The 27,086-nt window shown below is 38.0% G+C and overlaps 1 protein-coding gene across 2 annotated transcripts in view; it reads right to left on the minus strand.

The window, feature by feature from the left end:
- The window catches only part of adamts17 (ADAM metallopeptidase with thrombospondin type 1 motif, 17), a 123,332-nt gene that overhangs the window by 84,905 nt on the left and 11,341 nt on the right, over nt 1–27,086 (minus strand). For both annotated transcript variants that reach the window (XM_079866515.1, XM_079866514.1), the window contains exons 4-7: nt 21,915–22,084; nt 15,345–15,428; nt 13,600–13,754; nt 6,884–6,927 (exon numbers count right to left, since the gene is read on the minus strand). In XM_079866515.1, the coding sequence (XP_079722641.1) occupies nt 6,884–6,927; nt 13,600–13,754; nt 15,345–15,428; nt 21,915–22,084 (453 nt within the window). The remainder of the gene's footprint in view (nt 1–6,883; nt 6,928–13,599; nt 13,755–15,344; nt 15,429–21,914; nt 22,085–27,086) is intronic.

Raw genomic sequence — 27,086 nt, forward strand, 5'->3', positions numbered from 1 at the left:
TAGGGATACCATTCCCAGTTGCTGTATAATAGCACCACTGTGACCAAATTATTTCCATCATGCCCGAACAATTACGGCACGCTCCAATTGTCTGGAACTGAACAAACGGTCTTGAGGTAGCTTCTATGCTTGCAATCCGTTCTGGATGTGATGATGTCTCATGGTATGCAGACACTAAAGAAAAGCATGACTCTACCAAGTGTGTTTGGAAACAGAATAGACCAATTTTCAACTGTTTAACAAAACCTCTGACAACACCACTACACGGCGGGTGTGAGATCGTAATGTCACAGTGACTTTCACTCCAAGGCTTTGTTCCACAACCTAGTGGGCTGCCTACTTAGTCAGCATTAATCTCCTAATGCAAAAGCTGATCTATCCACCTTATTTATTTCTGACTTCCAATTCATTAGCTGCTATTAGTAAATAACTAGAACAATAACTAAGTGCAGTAAACAGTGAAGCTGTTTTCACTACAAACCAGCATGTTACATGCAGGTATTTTTTTTAAATGTAAGTACAACGTAAAAACATGTATGTACTGTACACAATAAGTGCATTGCATCAATTGATTAATTTTAGTGTTATTACATAGTTAAAGACACCTAATATAAAGTAGGACCAGGTTGTCTAATATACCTTCTTTAGGCCAAATTCAGGCAGCATCCTTCACAGAGAAGGAATTAGAATTAGGTTAACAAATGCAATTAATTAAAAATATTCACCATTATTTTTGTTTAATGCCATTAACACATTTATTTAATATGACATTGACTTTTTGTTCTATTTTGTGTGATTCTGTTCATACAATTTGTCATTTTAAAATATGGATTTCCTATGTGTTTGAATGCAGTTTGAAAAATACAGAATCTTCAGTTTTTTAAGCAATATAAGTAAATTATTTATGCTATGAGTGTCATGCAAACAAATCACAGAACCTAATAAATGCACAAAGCCCTTTTTTCCCTTAAAAGGGAACTGAATGCGTTAATTTAACTACGAAAACACGACTACTTCTGAATGTCTGTTAATGGAGAAAGATGCTTTTTGGGATGGTGTAGTAACAGTATACACCAACAGGGGCAAACTTAGCCATACTAGCCAGCCAAACCTTGACCTTGTCAAATATTATGCTGCCTTTTAACATACCTTTTTGGTCAAAATACGTAGTATTGCATGTGTCCTTTGTAAAGAGTACTTTTTTTTTAAATATAAAAACACTTATAATTAATCAAATGGAAAAAAAAAAAATATATATATATATACAGTGAGGAAAATAAGTATTTGAACACCCTGCTATTTTGCAAGTTCTCCCACTTGGAAATCATGGAGGGGTCTGAAATTGTCATCGTAGGCGCATGTCCACTGTGAGAGACATAATCTTAAAAAAAAAAATCCAGAAATCACAATATATGATTTTTTAACTATTTATTTGTATGATAAGGCTGCAAATAAGTATTTGAACACCTGTCTATCAGCTAGAATTCTGACCCTCAAAGACCTGTTAGTCTGCCTTTAAAATGTCCACCTCCACTCCATTTATTATACTAAATTAGATGCACCTGTTTGAGGTCGCTAGCTGCATAAAGACACCTGTCCACCCCATACAATCAGTAAGAATCCAACTACTAACATGGCCAAGACCAAAGAGCTGTCCATATACACTAGAGACAAAATTGTACACCTCCACAAGGCTGGAAAGGGCTACGGGGAAATTGCCAAGCAGCTTGGTGAAAAAAAGGTCCAATGTTGGAGCAATCATTAGAAAATGGAAGAAGCTAAACATGACTGTCAGTCTCCCTCGGACTGGGGCTCCATGCAAGATCTCACCTCGTGGGGTCTCAATGATCCTAAGAAAGGTGAGAAATCAGCCCAGAACTATACGGGAGGAGCTGGTCAATGACCTGAAAAGAGCTGGGACCACCGTTTCCAAGGTTACTGTTGGTAATACACTAAGACGTCATGGTTTGAAATCATGCATGGCACGGAAGGTTCCCCTGCTTAAACCAGCACATGTCAAGGCCCGTCTTAAGTTTGCCAATGACCATTTGGATGATCCAGAGGAGTCATGGGAGAAAGTCATGTGGTCAGATGAGACCAAAATAGAACTTTTTGGTCATAATTCCACTAAACATGTTTGGAGGAAGAAGAATGATGAGTACCATCCCAAGAACACCATCCCTCCTGTGAAGCATGGGGGTGGTAGCATCATGCTTTGGGGGTGTTTTTCTGCACATGGGACAGGGCGACTGCACTGTATTAAGGAGAGGATGACCGGGGCCATGTATTGCGAGATTTTGGGGAACAACCTCCTTCCCTCAGTTAGAGCATTGAAGATGGGTCGAGGCTGGGTCTTCCAACATGACAATGACCCGAAGCACACAGCCAGGATAACCAAGGAGTGGCTCTGTAAGAAGCATATCAAGGTTCTGGCATGGCCTAGCCAGTCTCCAGACCTAAACCCAATAGAGAATCTTTGGAGGGAGCTCAAACTCCATGTTTCTCAGCGACAGCCCAGAAACCTGACTGATCTAGAGAAGATCTGTGTGGAGGAGTGGGCCAAAATCCCTCCTGCAGTGTGTGCAAACCTGGTGAGAAACTACAGGAAACGTTTGACCTCTGTAATTGCAAACAAAGGCTACTGTACCAAATATTAACATTGATTTTCTCAGGTGTTCAAATACTTATTTGCAGCTGTATCATACAAATAAATAGTTAAAAAATCATACATTGTGATTTCTGGATATTTTTTTTTTAGATTATGTCTCTCACAGTGGACATGCACCTACGATGACAATTTCAGACCCCTCCATGATTTCTAAGTGGGAGAACTTTCAAAATAGCAGGGTGTTCAAATACTTATTTTCCTCACTGTATATATTGGTATAAGTATGTAAGTGTTATTAAAAATTGACTATTGTTGTTTTCTTTTTTTCCATTAGCAAACTCTAATGTCTAATCTTTTTTTTTTTTTTTTATTGCCACACAGAGTTGTTGTCTATAGAGACATTTCAAATCACTGGTGTACACTATTGTTCAAAAGTTTGGGGTCAGTAAGACTTTAATACTTTTATTAAGGATGCATTAAATTGCTCAAACGTGACAGTAAAGACATGTATAATGTTACAAAAGGCCTTTCTTTTCATCAAAGAGTCCTGAAGAAAAAAAAAAGGTAATGGTGTCTGTTTCAGAAGAACGAGAGTAGGATCCAGAAGCAGCAAACATTTATTCAAACAAACATAATAAAAGTACATTTATTATAAGTAATAAAAGCCAGGCAAAACTGACACACGTAACATTCATAGAAGGACAACACCGGAGGCCTATCCTATGAATGTATGTTTCAGTTTTGTTTGTGCCAACCCTGGATCAGCTGTGAGCAAAGTGACACATGTGTGATGCAATAAAGTCACTCCCCCTGTTTCTACTCCAAATTAAAGTTCACTACATAGCAAATCATTTTTAAAGACAAAATCATCTGGCTTTTAGCAAAGCTTATTTATAATAATAATTTTGTATTTAAATTCTTAATATTTTTCAATCTCGTAATATTCTGCAGAAGAAATAAGTTAATCGCGCTGCTTCTCTCTTGGAAAGTGAATCGCAGTTTCATTGTTCCACCGCATGTGATTGGCTGCTCACTACTGATACCATATCTAAACTCCTAATCTCAGGATCAAAACCTGAGATGATCAGCATCATGGTACTAACAAAGCCTGATTTGATTGGATTGGACTGGACTGGACTGGACTGGACTGGACAACTCGAAACTAATCCTGTAACCCTGAGTTTGTTCAACTACCATCATGGTACGAACCCCTGACAAGAAACATGAGAAACACTGGGGTATTTATACACAAGATAACAAGGGACAGGTGAAGGTGATTGTGGAAACTAACAAGGGTAACTATGGTAACAAACAAGGGTGGCTATAGGAACAAACAATGGCAACAGAAAACACTTCAACATAAAAGTCCAAACACAAAACAGGGAACCTGAGGCTAGGATCGTGACAATTTTACAATTATACTGTTTTTACTGTATTTTGGAAAAAATAAATGCAGGCTTGGTGAGCATAAGAGACTTCAAATTGCAAATCTTACCAAACCCAAACTCTTGAACAGTAGTGTATGAGTTTTAATTTCTAATAGGATACTGTCTTATTAAATAGCTACCTCTCTAAAAAGAAGAAAGCCACAAAGTTCACAATGTTGTAGTTTTGGAACACAGCTCAAGAGCAGATCACAGTTCAGTGTGCATTCCCCAGGCTAGAGAAGGGTATGCTGGGTGAATATGAGTCACCTGGCTCTGCTGTTGAATGGCTGAAATCCAAGGGATCAGGGGAGGGGAAGTGACACAACTATATTCAAATGCCCCACACAGAGAAATGAGAAAACGGCAGGTGGCCAGGACTCACGGATCGGCTGAGGTTCTGAGATCTGTTCTGAGTTTAGGAGAAATCAAAGTTACAATGATGAAAACTTTGGATTAAAAAGTCATGGAATGACGTTCTCAAGACCCAAAGGCATGTTTATATAATTGAGCAAACATTTATCTCTTGTTTTTGTGTTTCTCCATCAATGACTGAATACTGACAGGATTATGTCAGAATGCTTAATGGTCCATATCAAAAAGCTCAACCGATTTATAAAGAAGAAATTAGTTGTAATTAGTTGTAAGGGTGACCTGAATAACTTTAACACATAAACTGCATTTTATTTTTTCATTTTCTGAAGAAATTGTAACTGCTTGCTCATGTTAAGCTCACTGACAGGATTCTACTTTGTTCTGGGTGATTACTATGGTGCAAAAATAACTGTAACACATGACCTCCTATGGCTTAAAATGCTTACAATACAATTTTGTGGATTTAATAAAAAATCTATTTTATTTTTGAATATGGATTTGTGTATATGTTTGGGTCATATTTCACCCCAAAAAACTGAAATTAAAAATTAGAACCTAAAATATATTAAAGTTAAAATATAATATGCTAGTTTTTTATGCTATTTTAAAGATTCCTAATTTTGTTTTGGAGGTCTCCTTCAACAGGTTTACATGCATCAAAGGTCAAAAAAACACTTTCATTTTCTCATAATAAACATTGCACATCACAACATTTTTCAATAACTCTCATTCAGTCTCTCTAAATCCCTTCTTTCCTCTCTGCTCTGATTGGCCAGACAACCCAGTCTGTTGTGATTGGTCTTCTGCTTACAGTGCATGTCGGAAACAAAATGGCCATTACCATAACTGAATTTCAGCTCCGGAGGCTTCCTCAGGCCTCTGCGATTGTACACGCTGAGAGTAACGATGGCGTCGATTTTACCATATCAATCCGAGCGTGAGTCCAATGATGATTCATTGGAAGAACTAGCTATTCATCCAGAACCTCCATCGCAAAGACGATTGAGCAGGACGTTTCTCAGTGATACGCTAATCAGTTTGATGTACATTGTATGTCCATCAACAAACCGATGTGTAAATTTCAAAATTTTTGCAGTGCATATACGGGAACTTTTTCAATAACTGTATCAATAACAGTGCATACGTAAACTGAGCACTAATGTGAATGACTGATGTAACATTAAAGTTTGTAAAAACAAATCTTGCTCCATACATATCATTACTCAAAGTAGAAAGACCAACAGACAATCTGCATTAATGGACACAATTTTAAGTAATAGTAAGCTCACAGAAGATTAGCAGAACTATTTCAGAAAGACAGACATAACGTGAGTTAGCTGGTTAGCCAGAGACCCACACAATATAAAACACAAAACTTTTGAACAACCGGTAGAAAATATATAAATCAATAATTAGTCATACTTACAGGTTGTGATTCTGAGCAGCAAGTTTGTCCAAATAAAGTGGGTACTGTCCCATCTTTAATGGATAGACCTCATGGAGATTAGACTAAGAAGCAATCGTCAAAAGGTTATACTGCTGTTGTATCGCTGTGGTAATTTTAACCACTGACTCTTCACATCCTCATCCTTTGGAAGTTTTTTCACAGAGAATTTGCTTTTGCAGAGCAGACAACAGCATTTTCCCGACATGTACACAACATGAACCTGCTACAGTGTGTACAGCGTTTGAGGGCGGGTCAAAGTAGACATTGTTTGTGAGCAGCCAATAAAGAGCATAGGCCAGCATTATGCAAATGTGTTATGCGTTACGTATGCAGGTCACGGAAGTGAGACTGGAATTCCTGACGACTCGTTTAGGCAGTTCAGAGTCAATTCTTTCTTTTGGGAGATAATGGGTCTCATTCACTAAGCATGCGTTCGTATTAGTACTCATTTAGAATACTCCAAATTCACAGAACGATGTTAAGAACAAATTCATGTGCATACGAACGTTTTGTGAATTAGGCGGAGATTTTTGTGAGAAGTTCTCCTGTGCGTACAAATACAAAATAATCCACGTAAGTAGTAGTGAATGAGACCCAATAACTTTATTTATTGTGCACTTTCGACTTTACAATTTTGCAGGCCGTTTACAGTCACAGACAGCTAGCCTATTACACATTGCATGAAAGGTAATTCGAAAAATCATAATGGGGCACATTAAAACATTTTTTTGAAAAGTATTACAAATGTTCTTTTTGAACCTAAAAATATTTTTTGCATGTTTTGAAGAACGTTAAACTCGTTGGTCATTATGGGTGGTTGCTACAGTGTCGCTATACAGTTGCTGTTGCTGTTGTGCTAAAATCACTGTAACATGTCCTTTTGTGGCTTAAAGGACTTTTTAGATTTTGGCTTTTTACAGATTGCAAGAGATATTCCATTGTATTTTTTTAGGTATTTTACATTCCACGAAGAAACTATGAGAAGCATTCAACAAAAAAAAAAAGAGCAGTTCAGCCAGACATACTCACCAACTGTGTCACAAGGCTCATCTTTGTGGACACAAAAATCTGTTCTAGAGAGAAAACAAGACCAGAGACACAGATGTTAGCTAATAGGAAAGGAAAATCACAAATAATGTTTCTGTCATATGTGACCCTGGATCACAAAACCAGTCACAAGTCGCACAGGTATATTTGTGGCGATAGCCAACAATACATTGTATGGGTCAAAATTATCGATTTTTCTTTTATACCAAAAATCATTAGTATATTAAGTAAAGATCATGTTCCATGAAGATATTTTGTAAATTTCCTACAGTAAATATATAAAACATTTATTTTTGTGAGCGAATGCAGCACAATCACAAACATAAATGGACAACTTTAAAGGTGATTTTCTCAATGTTTCGATTTCCACCCACAGATTTCAGATTTTCAAATAGTTGTATCTCGGCCAAATATTGTCCTATCCCAACGAACCATACATCAATTGAAAGCTTATTTATTCAGCTTTCATGTGATGTATAAATCTCAATTTATAAAATTGCTCCATGTGACTGGTTTTGTGGTCCAGGGTCACATATATTAATTTTTCGCAGCATTGAGATTAAACAGAGAGCATATGTAGACTGTAGTCTCATCATATTTCCTGCAGTTAATCTCACATGTGTCAGAGATCTCAACAATAGCCGCTTTTCCATCGTCGGGCCAAACTGTTCTCTTTGCAATGTAATACAAATGTGCCAGTCGTTGCCTTGGTAACGTATCGGTTTACTGATGGTATGAAATGTAAATAGCGACCGCGTTATGGAGGATGATCCGATATTTCTTTACATTTTTTTATTAATTTGTGTTTACATCACTCAAATAGCCCACTTAGCCAGCTACAGAGAAACTGGTAGCCAGGCAACAGTGCCAACCATCCCAACCGTGCTGAGAACTCCGGGTCAAGAACGGTTTGTAATTGTGCCGTGCCAAACCACGCTTAAGTGAAAACATAACTGGAACCGTTCCTTACCGTTCTTAGAACCGTTCTGCCCAACTGTGGAAAAGCGGTGTCTCAAACTATCCTCAGATACCAAAAGTCAGAGCTCCTAATATGAACTCCAACATTTTTTCTCACAAGACAACTGACATCTGAGGTTAGATTGACACAAATAAAGCATAACTGAGATGTTATAAAATGCATATCTGTGCACATTCATTATCTTGCATATTAATTATAAGAGAAATAAACTAACCAGTTTCAAGACAAAGAAAAAAGCAAACATTAAAGGCAAAACAGCAAAAAAGATTTAGGAAACAGGGAATGAAAAGCTGATATAGAATATCTTGAGAAGTATATGTTTATCTGAAAATGTTTTGTGTTTGTTTGGATTCCTTTTGCCTGAACCTGACCTCTGATGGTTAAATAATGCCATGTGGGAAAACCACAGCGCTGTTGCTGTAACCGTGTGCTCCTGGCTTTCCTCTATTGGTTTAGGGAGTAACACTTCAAAATATCAGCGAATTAATCAAATCCAGCTCATGTCCTGCTCGACTCTTAAAACGATTTAGGTTTCATGAGGATTGAACCAGCCGCAATGCTCAAGAGAAGCTTCAACAACCAGACAAGAGTGGCATGAACTCAACATGACACCAAAACTTCAGACAGAGATGGCAGTAGAGCGTTGCTGTGACTTCTGATGCATAAAACCACTAACTAGCACTCAAGACTGACAATCAAACCCACTAGGGTGAATCACACAAAGCTTGTAAAAGAACATGTCTGGGTTATACTTTACCCCAAAAATAAATTTTGCATTTAGAAATATTTTTGTGGTACCTAAAATTATGTTCCAAAAAATATTTAACAGATAAAATAAAAACATTTCACTTCAAAAAAATGCATTTAACAATGTAGAACCTAAAAATATGATCCTAAAATAAATTAAATGATAACATATTCACCGCATTGTGACATAGATTCAACAAGGTACCACATCACGCAGTTGCTGCAGATTTTCCGGCTGCACATCCATGATGTGAATCTCCCATTCCACCACATCTCAAAGGTGCTCTATTAGATTGAGATCTGGTGACTGTGGAGGCCATTTGAGTATAGTGAACTCATTGTCATGTTCAAGAAACCAGTTTGAGATGATTTGAGCTGTGTGACATTGTGCGATGAGACCCGTCAGACCAGGCAACGTTTTATCAAATCTTCTATTGTCCAATTTTGGTGAGCCCGTGCAAATTGTAGCTTCAGTTCCCTGTTCTTATCTAACAGGAGTGGCATCAGGTGTGGTGATCTGCTGCTGTAGTTCATCTGCTTCAAGGTTTGACGTGTTGTTCTTTCAGAGATGCTCTTCTGCAGACCTCGGTTGTAAAAAGTGGTTGTTTGAGTTACTGTTACCTTTCTATCAGCTCGAAACAGTCTGGCATTATAGGAGATATAATATACAGTTTGTACAGAATAAAAATCATTATATCTTTGAAAAGTCCCCATAAAACATGGAAACCCAGAATTGTATAGTTTTGAAACCCAAAATTGATAGTTTCATCCAGACTTGATTGATTGATTGATGACTGACTGAATGACTGACTGACTGCAGATCAGTGCTAATAGTGATTTGCCACTACAGCAGGGCTAATGTGAGTGTGCTGAGAATCATGTCAGAGCTCTGTGGTCCTATGGAACAAACAGATAATGTCTAATAGCCAGGGCTGGGTGTGAAATGGCAAACAGATGCTTTAGAAGGGGCCATTTTCCCACGTAGCCATCTGATGACTGAGCAAGGTGCTGACAGCTTCACGTCAGCATCTGGGAACGAATCTATGTGAAGTTGCACTACACATACATCAGGGCTCGGGGTGTCTCTGGAGAAGTGCAGATAGACAGAAGAGGGCAGAGAGAGCGAGCGAGATGCAGAAAAAAAAGAAAGAGACAAATGCAAACACCAAACAAGACTTGATGTCTGGATATCGTCCAGTCTCACTTACAAAAAGCAGCATTGGCCCCCCACTTCCTGACTGGCCTGAATTCAAACAGATTTGTCCCCACATTACATGCAGACAGCACAGCTCCTCCCCGCCACCAAAGGAAACCCATCTGACATCCAAGAAGATCTAAGAGATTTTGTTTGTTTGCTTTCTCAGCACAATGAGAGTTGCACCAAACATTAACAAACAAACTAGACAAGCTCCTTGCTAAAGCACAATTAAACAACCCATCAGGGTCAACGTCAGTTCAAGCAGAAGGTACCTTTGAATCTCTCCATAAGCAGGTGACATTTAGGATTGAAAAGCATTCCTGAGTCTAGCACAACCATGTTCAATGCCTCCAAATCTTCTAACAACAAAGAAGCTAAAGATGTCTGCTGTGCTTCCTCTTGTAATTGGCATTGGCAGGGCTGAACTCCAGCAGCCTCCAAGCCTGTAATTTGACTTTACCAAAACCATTTTTGAGCTTAAACAATGAATAACAGGTGAGGAGAGCCAGAAAACCAGATAATTCTACAGTGGTTTTAAACACTAAATTGTTAACAAATAACAAGCAGGGATTCTGATACCCAGTGTTGGGGAGTAACTAACTAAAAGCAGCAACCTCACTAACATATCTACATTACTTAGTAGAGTGACAGAAGCTTAAATGATTTTTAAAATAGTTAAAAAGTTTCAAAACTTCCCAAACTACAAAAGTCATAATTATCTAGTTTGTTTCATTTAGTGTTTGTTCAATTATTTCAGTAATGTCTGTTTTGGGGCCAGATAAATACTGCTCTGATTTTAGAAATAAATGATCTGATATTCAAGTTATATCATTAATATAACAATGTCTAATATAATATTACATATCTTTAATAGTCAATTTCACATAAGGAACAAGAAACATCTGGTATTTATGCAATGGTTTTCCATCTTTTAGGCTTATTATTATTCACATAGCACCAAATGATGTTGAAAACTTGTGATATAATTTACTGGAAATTAACTTGTGCTGTTATCATTAACTAAAACTAAAACTACTAATTTGTGTCTCTTGAAAAAAATATATATATTCATAAGTCAGTCAGATTAATATAATTTAAGTTGAACCAAGTTGATTATACTATACAAATCGATTTTAAGACAGCAAGTTGAAATTAGTGTACATTTTCTACAGTGCAACTTTTTAGCGCAATTTTCCACCGGACAAATTGCGATTGTTAACTCATGATTTCTGGTCTGTGCGCACCAATCTTGCACTTCTATCTACTCCTCAACCAGACCACCTAGAGACTTCGGGTTTTCGGCATTATGTTAAGGAAGGTCTAGTCTCGGGAACGCACAAAAAAAGAGAGATTTACTATCTCTTAGTGTTGTGATCCCATGAGGTGAGAAAATTGCGCTAAAACACTCACTGAGTTTTTAGTACTTGTTTCAAAAGAACACCTTGACTGTCTAGTGTTCTTTAAATTACGAGTAGGTTGTAGTTTTGGATGCTAGTTACAAAGTAGTTTCCCCAACACTAGTGGTACCACAATTGGGCAACAAATGACAAACTAAAACATCAGAGGACCTTTGAGATGGTTAGACAGAAAGAAAAAAAATCAAATAGGCTTTTAGAACAAGAGAATTAACGAAGATGTTGTTGTTTACTAAACATCAGACAGCTAAGATGGATGTCTCTTGTTTTGAGTCTACAATCATCAAACGTTTGCACCATACGTGCTCTGCAACATGTCACTTTGGCTGTCTGATGTCCCTCTATTCCAAAGCGTTTTTGATGTGGGCTTCTGGTTTCCCTTCCTGTTCCTTCACAGCTTAAGTGAATGTGACACACAGCTGGGTGCTGAAGACGAATCCCGTTTAGCCAAGGATGGCTAGGAATGGATACAGTTAGGCATGCTGATTTCCATTAGCGCTGACATGCATGGAGGACTGTGTCACAACTGCTGCGAAACTGTCCAGGCGAAAGCATTTCTAACCTCATCCTGCATAACAGTATCTAATGCAACTTTCCTTTCAACTCGGAAAGTCAGTGCAATAGAGAGACTACAATTATTTTTTATGCACAGATTGTCAGTGAAGCACAGCTCTGTGATCAATAGCAAATGCTGCTCCATCTGAAAACACAGTGAGTTTGAGTCATAAATATGCATATCTATCTATCTATCTATCTATCTATCTATCTATCTATCTATCTATCTATCTATCTATCTATCTATCTATCTATCTATCTATCTATCTATCTATCCTAAAAAATTCAAACAAGACTTTGGAGCACATTCAACATTTGATGCACAATCCTGGTACACACTCAAGTTACGAGAGTGACAACTGCATTTAAATTCAGGAGTGAATCCCTGTAAATTCTGTTCCATATCCATACGGACAGCAGTTGCTCACTTCAACCTGTAATAATATCAGAACGTGAATGCATTGTTGTGGAGGATACAGTAGAGTACATGGTAGCTGTACAGAGACAGCATCTCTCCACCTGAAATAGTTCTTCAAATTGCACAAAATGAGCACAGATTGGTCAGTTAGGATTTTATGTGGGGTCTTAGCGAAGGGCTGATTGTGTTCAGAATGAGTTTAATCTCTTAGAAGAGCAGTGAAAAGCGCATCTATGTGGCCGTAGATGCGTTAAGAAGATAATCTTTCTTCAGTCAGCAAGTGCCGCGGGAACCTGGGACGAGCCACTGTAGGACGAGCTCCTACAAAGCTGTGAGAGGGGAAACCGAGGCGCACCTTGTCAAGCCTTAATTTGCTTTGATGCATTCTCGCTGCCCCAGGCCATCTTGGCATGCAAGACGAGACAGATGTTGCTCCTGTACGCCGCATCCTTATAGAGAGTTCCTTTTGTATGCCAGCGGAGATCATATTTAACCCGGCGCAGGGGGAACAAAGGCACTCTCTGTGTGAGCTCGCTCTCCCTGCGAGCTTCTCGGGTCCGGGATGACAGATATTATCTGACAGGCTCACATGAGTCGTTTTAACAAAAGGATTTTCTTTTTCTTTACTTTTTTTGAATCTGAAAATTACAGTACGCTAATAAACCCTAATCCCACGCCGGGAATGCAGTGTTTTGGCTGCCGCTAGTAATCTGTTGTACTGAAAAGATGAAGATTGGGAGCAAACTTGTCTCGCTGACAGAAGGATTATTAGGGTCTATCACAGCTCAGATACTGGCAGGTTCAAATTGTGTTGGATCTCAATAAAAGGGATGAAAAAAGGTTAAATCTGTCTTAAACAACCAAGAGCTGAAAGATACAGGACTTCAAAGGATGTGAGTGACAAAACGGAAATTGAAAGACGTGTAAAAAAAAAAAAAGAGGGACGGCGATGGAGAAAGAAAAGCGAAATGAAGAATAATATCTGTGCAGATATGATAGGCCCAAAAAGTATTTGAATTTGGATATTAAGTATTTAACACTTAAAATATCTGAATGCAATTGCATTACTTTGCAAGCATCTCAAATGCTGCATGATCTTTTAACTTTCTTCATTGTTTTTGGTCAATGTCTTTTAATCAACTGGCGTATTGGTCATTTTTGTGGATGTATGAAGCTCTACTCAAGTTCACACAGGTGTGGGGTTCATTACATTAACTATGAACATGATCCAGTAATATATCTACTAACAACTATCTTTCTTTAAATAAGTGCAATTTGTTATAAAAAAAATGTATCTAATGCAATGACATTCAGACAACTATGAATGAAATGTCCAAATAATTGTTGGGGTCATTCTATGATTGTTTAAGCATGATTGATCAGTACCTGGTGACCAGCACAGCCACGTCCACAGGAGGAGGGTCATCTCTGCTCCCAGGAACATGATTGTTACCCAGGTATCGTGCGCCGTATTCCTCATGCTGCCAGTGACAGAAGCTCTCCAAGGCTTTTTCGCCATGATGGCCCACCTTCAGCTTTTCCTGAGAGCACATTGGACAATATCTGTGCATTAGAATATAATTATAAGACTGATACAGCAAAGGTTTAAATTATTTTGTAAGGACAAACCTTCAGTGGTCATTTAAACATGATCAGAGTATTAAATGTCAGTCCATTCACCTTACATGCTGGTGAACTGCAGGATTTATTTGTTCCATTAAAACGTAAGACATAATGAATTCTGTCCCACACAGCCTCGTTTTCATTTGCCTCAAATTAAATATGACATCTACTTACAGGGCTAAATAGTTTACTCTTCTAGCCAGTGGATTTTACTTTAAAGACCCTATTAAATCGAGAGCAGTATTTCCTATTCACACAGGAGGCACACAAATCAAATTTGGGCTTAAACAGCCTTTATGGTGTTTACATGAATCGTGATTTGCTACTTTGCTACTTGCTAGGCATTATAGCGAGTGTTTTATTAGACAAAAGTTTGTATACACTACCGTTCAAGTCTTTGGGATCAGTAAGATTTTTTTCAAAATGATTATTTACTTATAATTTTAATACTTTTATATAACAAGGACACATTAAATTGACCAAAATTAAAGATTTTTACATTGTTACAAAATCATATTAAAATAAATGCTGTTCTTTTGAACTTTCTATTCATCAAAGAATCCTGAACAAAATGTGTAACTGTTTCTACAAAAATATGAAGCAGCACACCTATTTTCAACATTGAGCACCAAATCAGCATATTACAATGATTTCTGAAGGATCATGTGACACTGAAGACTGGAATTATGATGCTGAAAATTAAGCTTTGCATAACAGGAATACAAACAGAAAACAGTTAATTTAAATTGTAATATTTCACCATATTACTGTTTTTACTGTATTTTTGATCAAATAAATGTAGCCTTGGTGAGCATAAGAGACTTCTTTCAAAAACATTAAAAAAAATGACCAATTCCAAACCTTTAAAACTTCAAACTTGTGTGTGTCTCTGCATGCAAGATCAGCAATATTTTTGGTCCAATTTTAAATGTGTATCTAATAAAAGTCTGTCAACTTGTAGAAGTACACCAGCACATATTGTTTAACATCAAAGATAACAGTCTCCATGGGATCTTTAATTTCTTTATGAACTTCCGCTGACATAAACGTGGTCTTTGTTGATTCATCGATCACACAACACCATCAAAATGGCTTTGAGAATTGCTGGTGTAATTCGGCTGGACTTGAAGTCAGTTTGTTTCAAGCATCTAAACCCATCATTTCCCTGATTTTATCTTCCTGATATCAGAGATTGTGAGTCCAAAAGGTTTGCCCTGAAGCAACAATACAAACACACTAATGGCTAGTCAGTGACATCCTGACATACGTCAATTTACACTTTAGATGTGAGTACTCAAAAAATCTTCTGGCAGACACTCCGGAGCCTTTAGAGAGAATGCAATCCAGCAATAAAATGGAGGGGAAAACCGGTAGTTAAAACACACACACACTGAGCAAGATAACATCACAGGTCCTGAAAATAGGAATAAAACAGCAAGGGAGTGGATAAATGGTTGAGTGACTACATACATAGATCTGGTGTGTGTACATCACAGGATCACACTTACTGGACGGGTGTGCAGGAGAACTAACTTGGTGACCCGGATGTTGAGCCACACACCCAAACTCTGGTGTTGAAACATGTTATAAACCTATACAAAGAGAACAAGACAAGATAATTAACTTACTGATCAAATATGCAATATCACATTTAAAAATAAATATTACAAAGTTCAGTTTTGAAAGTTATGTTATTATTTAGCAGTTGACCAGTTTGGGTTTTACAATAACCAAAGACAAAGCTTTGATGGAATATTTACTTAAAATTCTGTTAAAATATTTATACACAAAACATGAAGTATCTAGTATTTAGTAGTCAAAGATAAAATGTCTGTTAAATGCCAAGCAGGCATGTTATAAGCTGATGTTGGTCTCAAAATAGCCTGATATACCAGCTAGGCCGATAAGTTATCTGATATCAGGCTATTTTGAGACCAACATCAGCTTATAACATGCCTGCTTGGCATTTAACAGACATTTAATACCATTTCAATGAAGTGAATAGAAAAAAAATCTGAGAAAATACTGTAGACTCTTTGAAGTCATTGTCTCAATTGTAACAAAAACTTTCAGTTGGTAAGTTTGATTAGCCTAATTTCTGTTAATTAGTTCAAACTGTCTTTTTGAATTAATCAATTCAAAACACTGATTCAATGACTCATTTGCAACATGACTCAGTTTTTTGTATTGGTGAGGTTTTATTGGTTATATACCATTGGCCAATAAACAGTTCCAAAATCTACAGACACCTTGCGCAGATAATGCAAAATATTGTGCAAATACTGAGTAAAAACATCGCCATTTGTTATTTAAAAACTATATTGGTCTCAGCCAATTTGCTACACAAAAACTTCTGATTTACAACATGCAAATCTCCTATATAAATGAAGATAAAAGAATCAAGAAAGAAATAGAGTTGAGCTTTCATCACCCTCACAGAGTAAGCTGTGTGATTCACAATCACATTAAACATTTTTTTACTATTGTACAGAAAAAAAATCCACGGCAATTCCATGCGGGGTAAAGTTAATGAAGAAGTATGGAGCTGAACTGAAGGGAGGATTCAGATATTGATGAGTAACCAGCATCTGGAGGGGAATATCAAAATAACAGCACGATTTTCCACAGCGTTGTCGAACTCGTCTGTGAAGAATGGATTTATAAGGTCCTCAGGGAGGACAAAAGGAGGTGTACTTTCTTACAAAATCCCACACATCTGGGCAATTCATTTATTTTTACATTAATCTTCATATGACTCATCATTGTCATTAGAGATACAGTAGAAAGGGCCGTTCTTGAATTGACGAGCTTTGCTTTACCACAGCAGATGCAGTGAGGTGTTGTTTTGTGAACTGTTTTACAGATCAATATTTAGTTTGTTTGTACTTTATTACACAGGCTCGTTTCCAGGCGCTCGCAGCGCACACTGTGTTTACGAACCTGTTCTGAATGAGAGTGAGGTCATTCACTCTGGGATGAACTGAAATACACAAATCAAGAAGATTTTTCTTTCTTCTATCCTTTCAAACCTACACACACAATCTCATCTTAAAGTACCCCTATTATGCTATTTTAAAGTTTCCTAATGTTGTTTTGGAGTCTCCTACAACAGGTTTACATGCATCAAATGTCAAAAAACTGTTTCATTTCTTCATAATATACATTTGCACCACATTTTCAATGATTCTCAAACGACTCGTCAGATGAATCAATCTCTCTATATCCCTCCTTTCCGTGAGCTACTCTGCCGATTGGTTTACCGCGTACAGCGCGCGCGCCGAAAACAAAAACGGCCATTGCCATAACAACGTCAGCTCTGCGTGTCCTGAGGCTTCCTACACTGTAAACTAAACACAGTAACGAACAATGGCGCTGATTTTACCATATCAATCCGAGCGTGAGTCCGATGATGAAACATTGGAAGAACTAGTTATTCAACCCGAACCTCCATCGCAAGGACCGAGCAGGACGTTTCTCAGTTTCTCAGTGATACACTACTCAGTTTGAGGTAGGCTACATTATGAGATGTTGCAACTGTAATTCCTCACCATCAGCATTAACAAGTGCATGTCCATCAACAAACCGATTATTTTATTTGTACTAATTTATTTACCGACTATTTTTCTAATATATTGCGGTGAACATGTGGAAACTGTATCAATTTAATGCATGTATGCAATACATTAGCCGAGCTCTAGCGTGAATAACTGATGTAACATAAACGTTGGTAAAACAACGTTTTTTTAAGAGCAAGCGGTGTGTGAATCCTGCATTGAACTCCGAGATTTGAGAAGCAGTTGTCAGTAAAATAAAGGGAACAAAGCAAAAGTTTAGGATTATACTGCTGTGGTATCGTTGTAAAGATGAATTTTAACCACTGATTCTTCACATGCTCGTCCTTGGGCAGTGAAAAAAAACTGGCTTTACCTTCACATTGTAGAGCACAGCGTCTTCCCAACATGATGCTATCCAGTATCAGCTGCCAGTTTGAGGTTCAAGTGTTCCCTGGTGTCTGCGTGCTCAATAAGTGGGCGGGCAATATGCTAATGTTTCGTCTTGACAAATATGCCAAACTCATTCATTAAAGTTAACTCTGATAAGAGTCTATGCTCTCAACAGCTCTAAATCACGGAGACCTAACACTTGTAAGGCCCTAGCAACTAAGGACAGCTAAGCTAACATTAGAATACAGTTGGGTTGTTGAGGGTAGCGCAATGTACATAGGCTAACTGATATCGACTGTAATGTTAACTTCTTTAACTCTGATGCTGAATGTTTGCTCCTTCAATCCAGATGAATTTTAAAAAATATTTTCCAAGAATAAAAAGGCCACATCCTGAGGAGGCACAAACAGAGGTATCGGCAAAATAGAGTTAGAAACTTACACGGCAGGAAAGCTGAACAGTCTGACCTGTATGATTAGCTATCAGGTTAATTTGTTTAGAATATTTCCGGCTTCAACCAGTGCTGCTGTGGCAGCTGAAAAATGATAGAGAGGGTCAGGAAGATTGATAATGAAGAGAGATAAGTGGATGCACCAGGTAGTTCAGACGCAGCAGGTGAGATGGGCAAATAACAGATGTACAAGCAGGCCAGGTCAGAAAAGCTGATTTCTCAGGAAAAGGAGCCTCATTTCTTTCTTTCATTTTTCTGTGCCTTGTAGACATGAGATCAACAAACACAGACTGGATTTAATTCAGAGTGGCTGAATATGCACTTATGAAAGAGCATTAGAATATTTTTTTTTCAGAAAGGCCTGTAAAATAGCATGTTCAAACAGTGCAAAGTGTACCAGAACTTTCCACTCCCATCGGCGCGTTTTTGGAATTGCGATCTGCCACATGATCCTGCCACATGTTTGCTCCTCTGATTTCTTCTATTTGTAATATCTTCCTTGTTTTTGTTTTATTAAATAAAGATAGCTGCATATAGAGCCTTTCTTCTCCTCATTTTGCCTGACTTGCTGTGACAAATGCTGTCAGAGCCATGATATTTTCGTAAGCAACACCCACTTCTACTGCAAACAGCATTTTACTGGAACATTTCTAAAGAGATTGTATTAGAAAGATGAATTAATGACTTTAAATTCTGATTTGTTGCCTCAAAACTATGACGCCTCAAAATGCAGCATATATAGGGCCAGATATACTAACAGCTTGCACCAGCGCAAACCCTCTTTTGGCATTAAAAAATAACTACTGTCAGGATTTACTAAAGACAAGCAGTGAAAAATTTGCACTGAAAAGATGTGGAAAGTTATTTTTGTGGCTGACCTTATTGCATATGCATTTGTAGGAGTTTCCCTTTCAGACAAATTTATGGGAGGAGAGTATTTAAATGAATCATGCAAGGTGATTTACTAAGGTTTGCACTCATCAATTTACTGGTGTTTGCACCATTATTTACCGCCCAAAAAAAACACATCTGGCAGGCAGACAGATGAAGACTGAAGAATAAAGTTCCAACACGAGTTTAAATACAAATATCCAAAAGGCAACAGATGGTGGCAACACACATACATGTAAGAGAGACCAGACAGAGAATGAACGTGAGGATACAACTTAAATAGGAACTCAAACAAGATGATTAATAGAACACAGCTGAAACAAACAAACTAATAATGACTGTAACTAGGGAGACAAACGAGTGGCGGGAATCTGAACAATGAAAACAAACTGAAAGTCCATGTAGTCCAATCTAACTGAACATATTGGTGACATCACGACCCCTTCTGACCTCGCGGTGTAGCAGAATGATGGCAGAGGGAGGGATGGAGGGGGTTTAGGAGGAGGACAAGGATATGGCGAAGGGATAGTGGCAGGATGTGGTGAAGGGATGGTGATGGCAGGATGACGAGACCCCGATGGTGAAGGTGGAGAAAGCCTGATGACGCAAACCCAGAGCTCCACAGAGCCGACAGCCCACGGTGGAGACAAAGGCGGGAGGAGACACGATGTAGTAGGTGTGGCTGCCAACATATGGGGGATGACCAAAGGAGACGAGGACCCAGGATCCGATGTCACAGACGGAGGGTCAATGTAGCTGAGCGACACCGCTGGTGCTGGAGACCCATGCGATGCCATGGAGACGAGAGTCGGAGGCAGAGCTGGAGTACCCGAGGACTGGGGCGATGCCGGTGTGACAGAGGACAGAGGCGATGCCAAAAAGAAGGAGGAACCCACTGCAGCTGTAGGGGTGGAGGGACGGAGCCTAGCGGACAGCCCGTATGTCTGTGGCGGAAGTAGAGCGATGACTGACCACGGGTGAGCCGGTGGGACGAGGGAACCCAGTGGCAAGGCGGAGCTGTCGACGGGCTGAGATGGAGCAAAGTTATCCGAGGCCGGAAGCAGAGCCACAGAATCCACTCGCATGGGCGAGCGCTGCTGGTAGTTGTACGTGGTTTCCGTTCTCTCGGCCACTGGTGTCACGGGCTCACACTCCTGGTCAGACTCACTTGGGGGCTCCACTTCTGGGACCATGGTGAGCGCTGTCCTCTTGTCCTGGTTCACTCATCGCGGTGGGTGGTTCCTAAATGTCTGCGGGGGCTCTCGCAAATTCTCTGTGGTTGATGGTTGTAAATCCGGCTCTGGATCTGGCTGTGATCTGAATCGGGGCCGGACGCTCTCCAGACACCTAACGACGGCCTCACTCCAGTTAAGTCCTGTGGTGTCTGGGAGGTCTATGGGGTGGTTAAAGTTCACCCTGATCCAGAGCAAAGCCTTCAGGGCCTTGTCGTCGAGGGGGCAGGTGATGGCAAGATGGCTAAAGTTCAAAAGTTTGGTGCTCTCCTAAGCCACCAAAATAAATTGGGCATTTATATCCATTTTTGGAGGTCTGCTCTGTCATAAGTGGTTGCAGGCAGACAGATGAAGACAGAAGAATAAAATTCCAACAAGAGTTACAAATATCTGAAAGGCAACAGATGGTGGCAACACACGTAAACGTAAGAGAGACCCGACAAAGAATGAAATTCTACTAACTGGTAGATTACGTTGGTCATTCGGAAATGATCCGGCTGTGTCGGTGTTCTTTAATTTGCGCTTTGTCAATAGATCACGAGCAGAACTTTCCACTCCCATCAGCGTGTTTTTGGAATTGCAATCTCACGCTAAATTGTCCTGTTTAGTAAATCTGGCTTATAGACAGCACTCTCATTTTTGTAACAGAGCCCATGTGATTAAAGAGAGGTGTGTGTGCGTGAATGTGTGTGTCCGAGAGCTGCCGACTCATGAATGTCACACACAGCACAGCTGCGGTCAGCAGAGCAAATGTTACGCTCACACACTCTCTTCTCAACCGCTATCTGTCTCTGCTGTGTTTTATGACCCATTTCTCTTCCATTTTGCCAGGAGTTACTCTAGTGTCCAAAGGCTCTGTTACATGCAAAACATGCAAACAATCTAAACCAGGGTTATTGCTGTTAACTAAAACTAAAAACTAAAAATATTATTTAATTAGCTCATATGAAAAAAGAGTTAGATAAATGTGTATGCATTGTTAACAACTTATTAGCTGTAAATAGTTCTCACTTTAGATTAGGTCACGGCTAATAAGAAAATGTAATTAATTAAGTGCTTTAAACCAACCTTTATTAGACATTAATTGCATTAGTATTAATGTAGGGTAGATTTAGGGGTAGAGTTAGTGTAACGGGATAAAATTCACAGTTTGAACAGTATAAAACAACATTTGCAACAACATATGCCAACGTGTGTGTGTGTGTGTATTTGTAAACAATTTAAAGAACACTGAAAATTAATGTCTAATAAAGGTTGGTTTAAAGCACTCAATTAATGACATTTTTCCATTTTCCCTTATCTAAAGTGAGAATTATTTATTTCTAATAACCAATTAACAATTACTTTTCTATGAGCCAATTAAACAATAATAATTGTGTCAATTACAGTGAAAATTAATGAAGAATTTACTATTTGTATATTAGCCTGGTCCTACCAGACTCTTTGTATGTAGCCTAAAGGGTTTTTTTTAGATTTTGTCTAAAAGTTCATAAAACTTCCATTTAAAAAAAATAGATTTTTCTGACTATTATTACATATGTCAGCCTATATGTGACTCACCATGTTCATGACGGTGAGCAGGAAGCGCTGCGCAGCCTCAGCACCGTGGTACTGCACCATATTTGCGTCAGCCACCACGACCGTCTCCACGGTGTACTCTCTACTCAGCCTGATGGCGTTCCTCCTGCCGCGCACCTCCTCTGCTCCTTTTGCCCTTGTCTTCTTCTTGTCTAACACACACACACACACACACACACACCACAAGTACAAAAACGGAACTGTTAGGTCAGAGAAATACTGTACACTACAATTCAAAAGTTAGGGGTCGGTAAGATTTTTTGATGTTTTAGAAAGTCTTTTATGCTCACCAACGCTGCATTTATTTGATAAAAAATACAGTAAAAACAGTAAAATTATTAAATATTATCGCAATTTAAAATATGTTTTTCTATTTTAAATATATTTTTTAAAAAGTCATTTATTCCTGTGACAGCAATGCTTTTTTTAAATCATTTTAATATGTGGATTTGCTACTAAAGAAACATTTCTTATTATTATCAACATTGAAAACAGTTGTACTCCTTAATATTTTTGTGGATGACAATTTTGTGAAAAAAAAATTCAGGATGTTTTTAGAGAGTTTAAAAGAACAACATTTGTTTGAAATAGAAATCTTCTGCAACATCATTAATGTCTTTACTGTCAGCTTTGATAATTTAATGCATCCTTGCTGAAAAAAAAGTTTTTTTTAAAGCATTTCTATTTTTTTTTTTTTTTTTTAATGTATGGACCGTTCTTTTGAATGGTTGAAAACTTTATCAAACACGAATGCTTCATTAACACATTTCAAGCGTGCATACTAAAATCCAGATTGCGTGTACTTGTGCAGGGTATGTTTCATGTCTTAGCATCAAACCTGCAATTATTTCAGGAAATGTGTTCTTTGTTACTCTGAAAGACATACATATGTATACAAAGACATCAAGATTGATACATAGGACAAACACAGAATTACAGTTCCTGGAGCTGATAAACAAATCAACAACAAACAGAAAGAAACTCTTCAAACATTACGGTTATAAAGCACAATGTTCGACTGAACCTGCTGTCAGCTCTAAACAGGGGACACATTTTGGTTCTAAACAAGCACAATTCATCCTCAGAATTACACCACATATGTTGTGTGTGCACAATTAGACCTGATCTCAACAAAGGCCACAGCTTTACTGTAAACAAGTCCAAACCTTTGAGAGAGCCAATGTCCACCAGAAATAAGACCTGACCGAAAGAAAAGAGACAAAAATAAAACCAAAGCGGTTTTATTGTGACTGATTGAAAGGTACATGTTGAAAAAAAAAATGTTTTTGTAACTTGTACTTGCCTGAAGAAGGTCGCAAGACCGAAAGCTTGCTAATAAATTGATCTTGCACAGTGTTTGAGTGTGCGGCTGCTGTATTTTTACAATTTTCTATGATGATTTAGTTTAGCAGCACCTCACTATAAGACTTTCTTGACGGATGAGCGGTGGCCTTTTCTATTTTGTAACTTGTATATGCAAATTTAATACTGGCATTGGCCGATAACTGTATATGTAAGATGAGGAAATGAGGATTTGTAGGGTAAATGGCTTACTACTGATCCTTTCACAAACCTGTCAGCAGGTAAAATCCATTCATAATACACTTTCACCACAACCAGCAATCACACACAAATGGTATTAGGAACAGATAGTGTTCCTTCTTGGTGTGAGCTTTTCAGAGTCTGGTTGCTGGTGCATTTCCCAAATAAACATGAGCGTGTAAGTGTTTGTTTACTGAAGACACCTGTAAACATCCCCAGAGATGGGATGATCCATTATCTTGGAGAAAAAGCAAAGAAGTGTTTACCAGAACACAAATGAAAAAGTAAATTCCAGTTTCCTAAAGTATCATTTTGCTGTAAACAGTGGTTTTCCACCATCTGGAGTCCAGTTTTGGTTGGTTTGCTGGGTTGCACAAACCCACCGATTTGTCCTTAGAGCTCCAAAAATGTTAAATGATGTTCAAACTGTTTCTCTTTGTCTAGCTGTTTTATCGTTAAGTGAAAAAAAAAAAAAAAAAAAAAAAAAAAAAAACCTGTCCTAGCTTTGACTAATCCCAAAGTCCTTTTAAGACAAGTCATTTCACTCGGCGGCCATCTTTGAAACGTCTCTCGGGCATGCAAGTGCAGCTCTTTGAATGGGGAAACATCAAATTCTACAAAACTGTTCGCCAAGCTTAAAATTAAATTTCATATTTGAAATCCCCAATGAAATCTGACAACAATGGTCTCATAAATTTTGTTTCTAAACGCATTAAAAAAAATTCTTCATGCTGGACCAAGCGAATGTGCATGCGCAGTCCTAAGCGCGTGTCTCTGAACACTGACCGTTTCTACAGGAACCAGAGCTTCCAATGGCAGCTGCAGTGACGTGATGACTTTACCAATCAGTGATTGGTTCTTATTTAGAAGACGGGACTTATTCTGCCATATTGCGTGTTGCACTTTCTCCCGTTCATAGCAATACGAGCGCACCCCGTCTTTCTATATATAAAGTCTTTGCTAATACATTCATTGAAGGCATTTATCCAGTGCTTTGGTATCACATATGAAACCATTGCGATCAACAGATGGAAAGTACTTCTGCTAGGAAATAAACACTTCTGTGTGAATACAAGCAAGTGCTACTGCACTGATGTGCTGGTAACTTATCTGCGAGCTACAAACAGGTCAACTTTAACAAACTTTAACTAATGCAAGTTTACAATATCACATTATGAATCTTAGCATTCACTGTAGAACATTTAATCCTAACAATGGCTACACCAGTGTTGTTATTGTTAACTAAAACTAAAACTATTAAAAAATGTTTTTTTCTTAATTGAAATAAATATAATTTTACTACAAAAGTTTAAACTTAATAATTTAAAGCTAAATATAAATATATAAATATTACAAAAACAAGTAAAAATCCAACTTAAATTAAAATGAAAAATGAAAATATAAAAATGAAAGGCAATTAAAAATATGAATATTAGTATATAAATAATTCTAAAACAACACCGATGTGCACCAATAGTGAAACAAAAAGGCAATTTGAAAACTTGTAAAAATGTGTTTGTTCAGTTGAGTTCTCACCATAATTCATTGGGGGCTCTGATGGGGGTCCCTCTGATGCGGGTCTCTGCTGTATGTTTACAGGTGTTTAGAAAATGTGTAGTTGTGTGAATGTGCGTGCATTTATAAATGACTAGCACAACATATGGTGCTAATGTGGCGCTCTTTTTGCAGCACGAGCATTTTTTCCATTCTCAGCTGTTTTCAGGCAGATCTGACTAAAGAGAATGAAGAGAAAACTAATGGTGCCTTGGACTTCCACACAAATGACACTGAAAATCACTAGAAATGTGCTGAAACCATCAATAATTCCAGCAGACAGAGACAACCGTAAAACAAGTAATGAGTAAGAACAAACCATTATTAATGGTCAGGAAGCTATCACAAACCTGTCATCTAGAGCTGTAATAATAAGACTTATCCGGCTGACTCAAGAGGCTTCTGTTGTTCTGATGTCTTAAAAGAACAGTGCACACAAACACAAATTCAGTCATTATTTATAGACCCTGATGTGTTTGATCTTCTGTGGAAGACAAAAGGAAAAGTTTAGCAGCGATTTTCATTCCATACAATGAAAGTGAATGGAGACTGGTGCTGTCAAGTGCCCAAAAATGGCAAAGCAGCACCATAAACATAGTCTAAATGACTTGTGCACTACATAATAACCATATCGAGCCATTTTTATTTGTATAGTGCTTTTGTCATGCATTGCTCCCAGTGAGCAGCCAAAGGAAAAACCTCCAAAAGATGAAAGAAGTAGTCGATTGCCGAGTTCACGCGCGTGATCATAGGTAACTAAACCTATGCGCGTGAACTCGGCAATCGACTACTTTGGACTTCAACCGAAAAACAGGATGTAAACAGGTATTTGCGCTGGCTTAAATAACATCATTTTTATACATATCTTTCACATCTACTGCAGTCAGATCCACTCGTGTTCACTCAGAAGGAATCACTCACATTTTCTGTGCACTTGTAATGACACATCAAGGATGTTAAGAGCCTAAAAGCAGGTTTAGTACTTGCCCCATTGAAGTCAACAGGGTGCAAATTTTAAAAATAGAATAACTCGGTGTAGGCAACACCGATTTTTGTCGTTGTTCTCTGTATTGACAGCACTCCAAATGTACAAAAAAATGAGCTCAATGTTAAAATTGACCGGAGTTCTCCTTTAAATATTAAGCAGCACAACTGTTTTCAATATTGATAATAAGAAATGTTTCTTGAGGAGCAAATCAGCATTAGGATGATTTCTGAAGGATGATGTTGAAGACTGGAGTAATGATGCTGAAAATTCAGCTTTGCCATCATAGGAATAAATTAAATTTGATAATATATTCAAATAGAAAACAGTAATTTGAAATTGCAAAAAGTATTTCATAATATTACTGATTTTAGTATTATTTTTTTTATGAAATAATACAGCCTTTCAAAAACATACAACAAAATCTAAACATAGCTTTCTGTGCAAAATAAACAAAACAAAATATTTGAAACTTTTGCTGAAATTTCTGCATATTCAAAGTGGTTTTGATCTTCAATCAGTTATGAGACATGAGAGTCAATAGTGTGCGTAAACCTGGCACAACACATTTCCATGGACAATATTTGAACACTTTTATACTCCACTTAAAAAAGGCTTTATATGTGTTTGGAACAACATGAGGGTGAGTAAATGATGACAGATCTTTTATTTTTGGCTGAACTATTCCTTTAACAATCCATTTGTTTATAACATCCTCTTGGTGTTCATAAGTCTTAATAAAACTCATTCGAGTCATTGATACTTTTGCTCACTTCAACTCTCCACAACATTTAACCTGATTTCAGGCCATGATGCTGATGTGTCCATTCCAAAATTCAATTAATCAACTGTCGATAAATCTCTCAGTCAGGCCCCTGAAGCTTTGTGAGGGGCCTTAATGGTGAAAACGGTGTGGATGACTATAAATAATATTTTCATGCTGAAGGGGAATCATAAATCACGTACCCAGACCTACTCAAGTGTGCGCGTGTGTACGTGTGTGTGTGTGTGTGTGTGTGTTCATGCTTTGTGAGGGCCATCAAATTGGTAGGAAGAAGAAAAATGCTTTTACT

This window comes from Squalius cephalus, assembly GCF_949319135.1.
Source record: "Squalius cephalus genome assembly, chromosome: 3".
NCBI classification, from domain to species: domain Eukaryota; kingdom Metazoa; phylum Chordata; class Actinopteri; order Cypriniformes; family Leuciscidae; genus Squalius; species Squalius cephalus.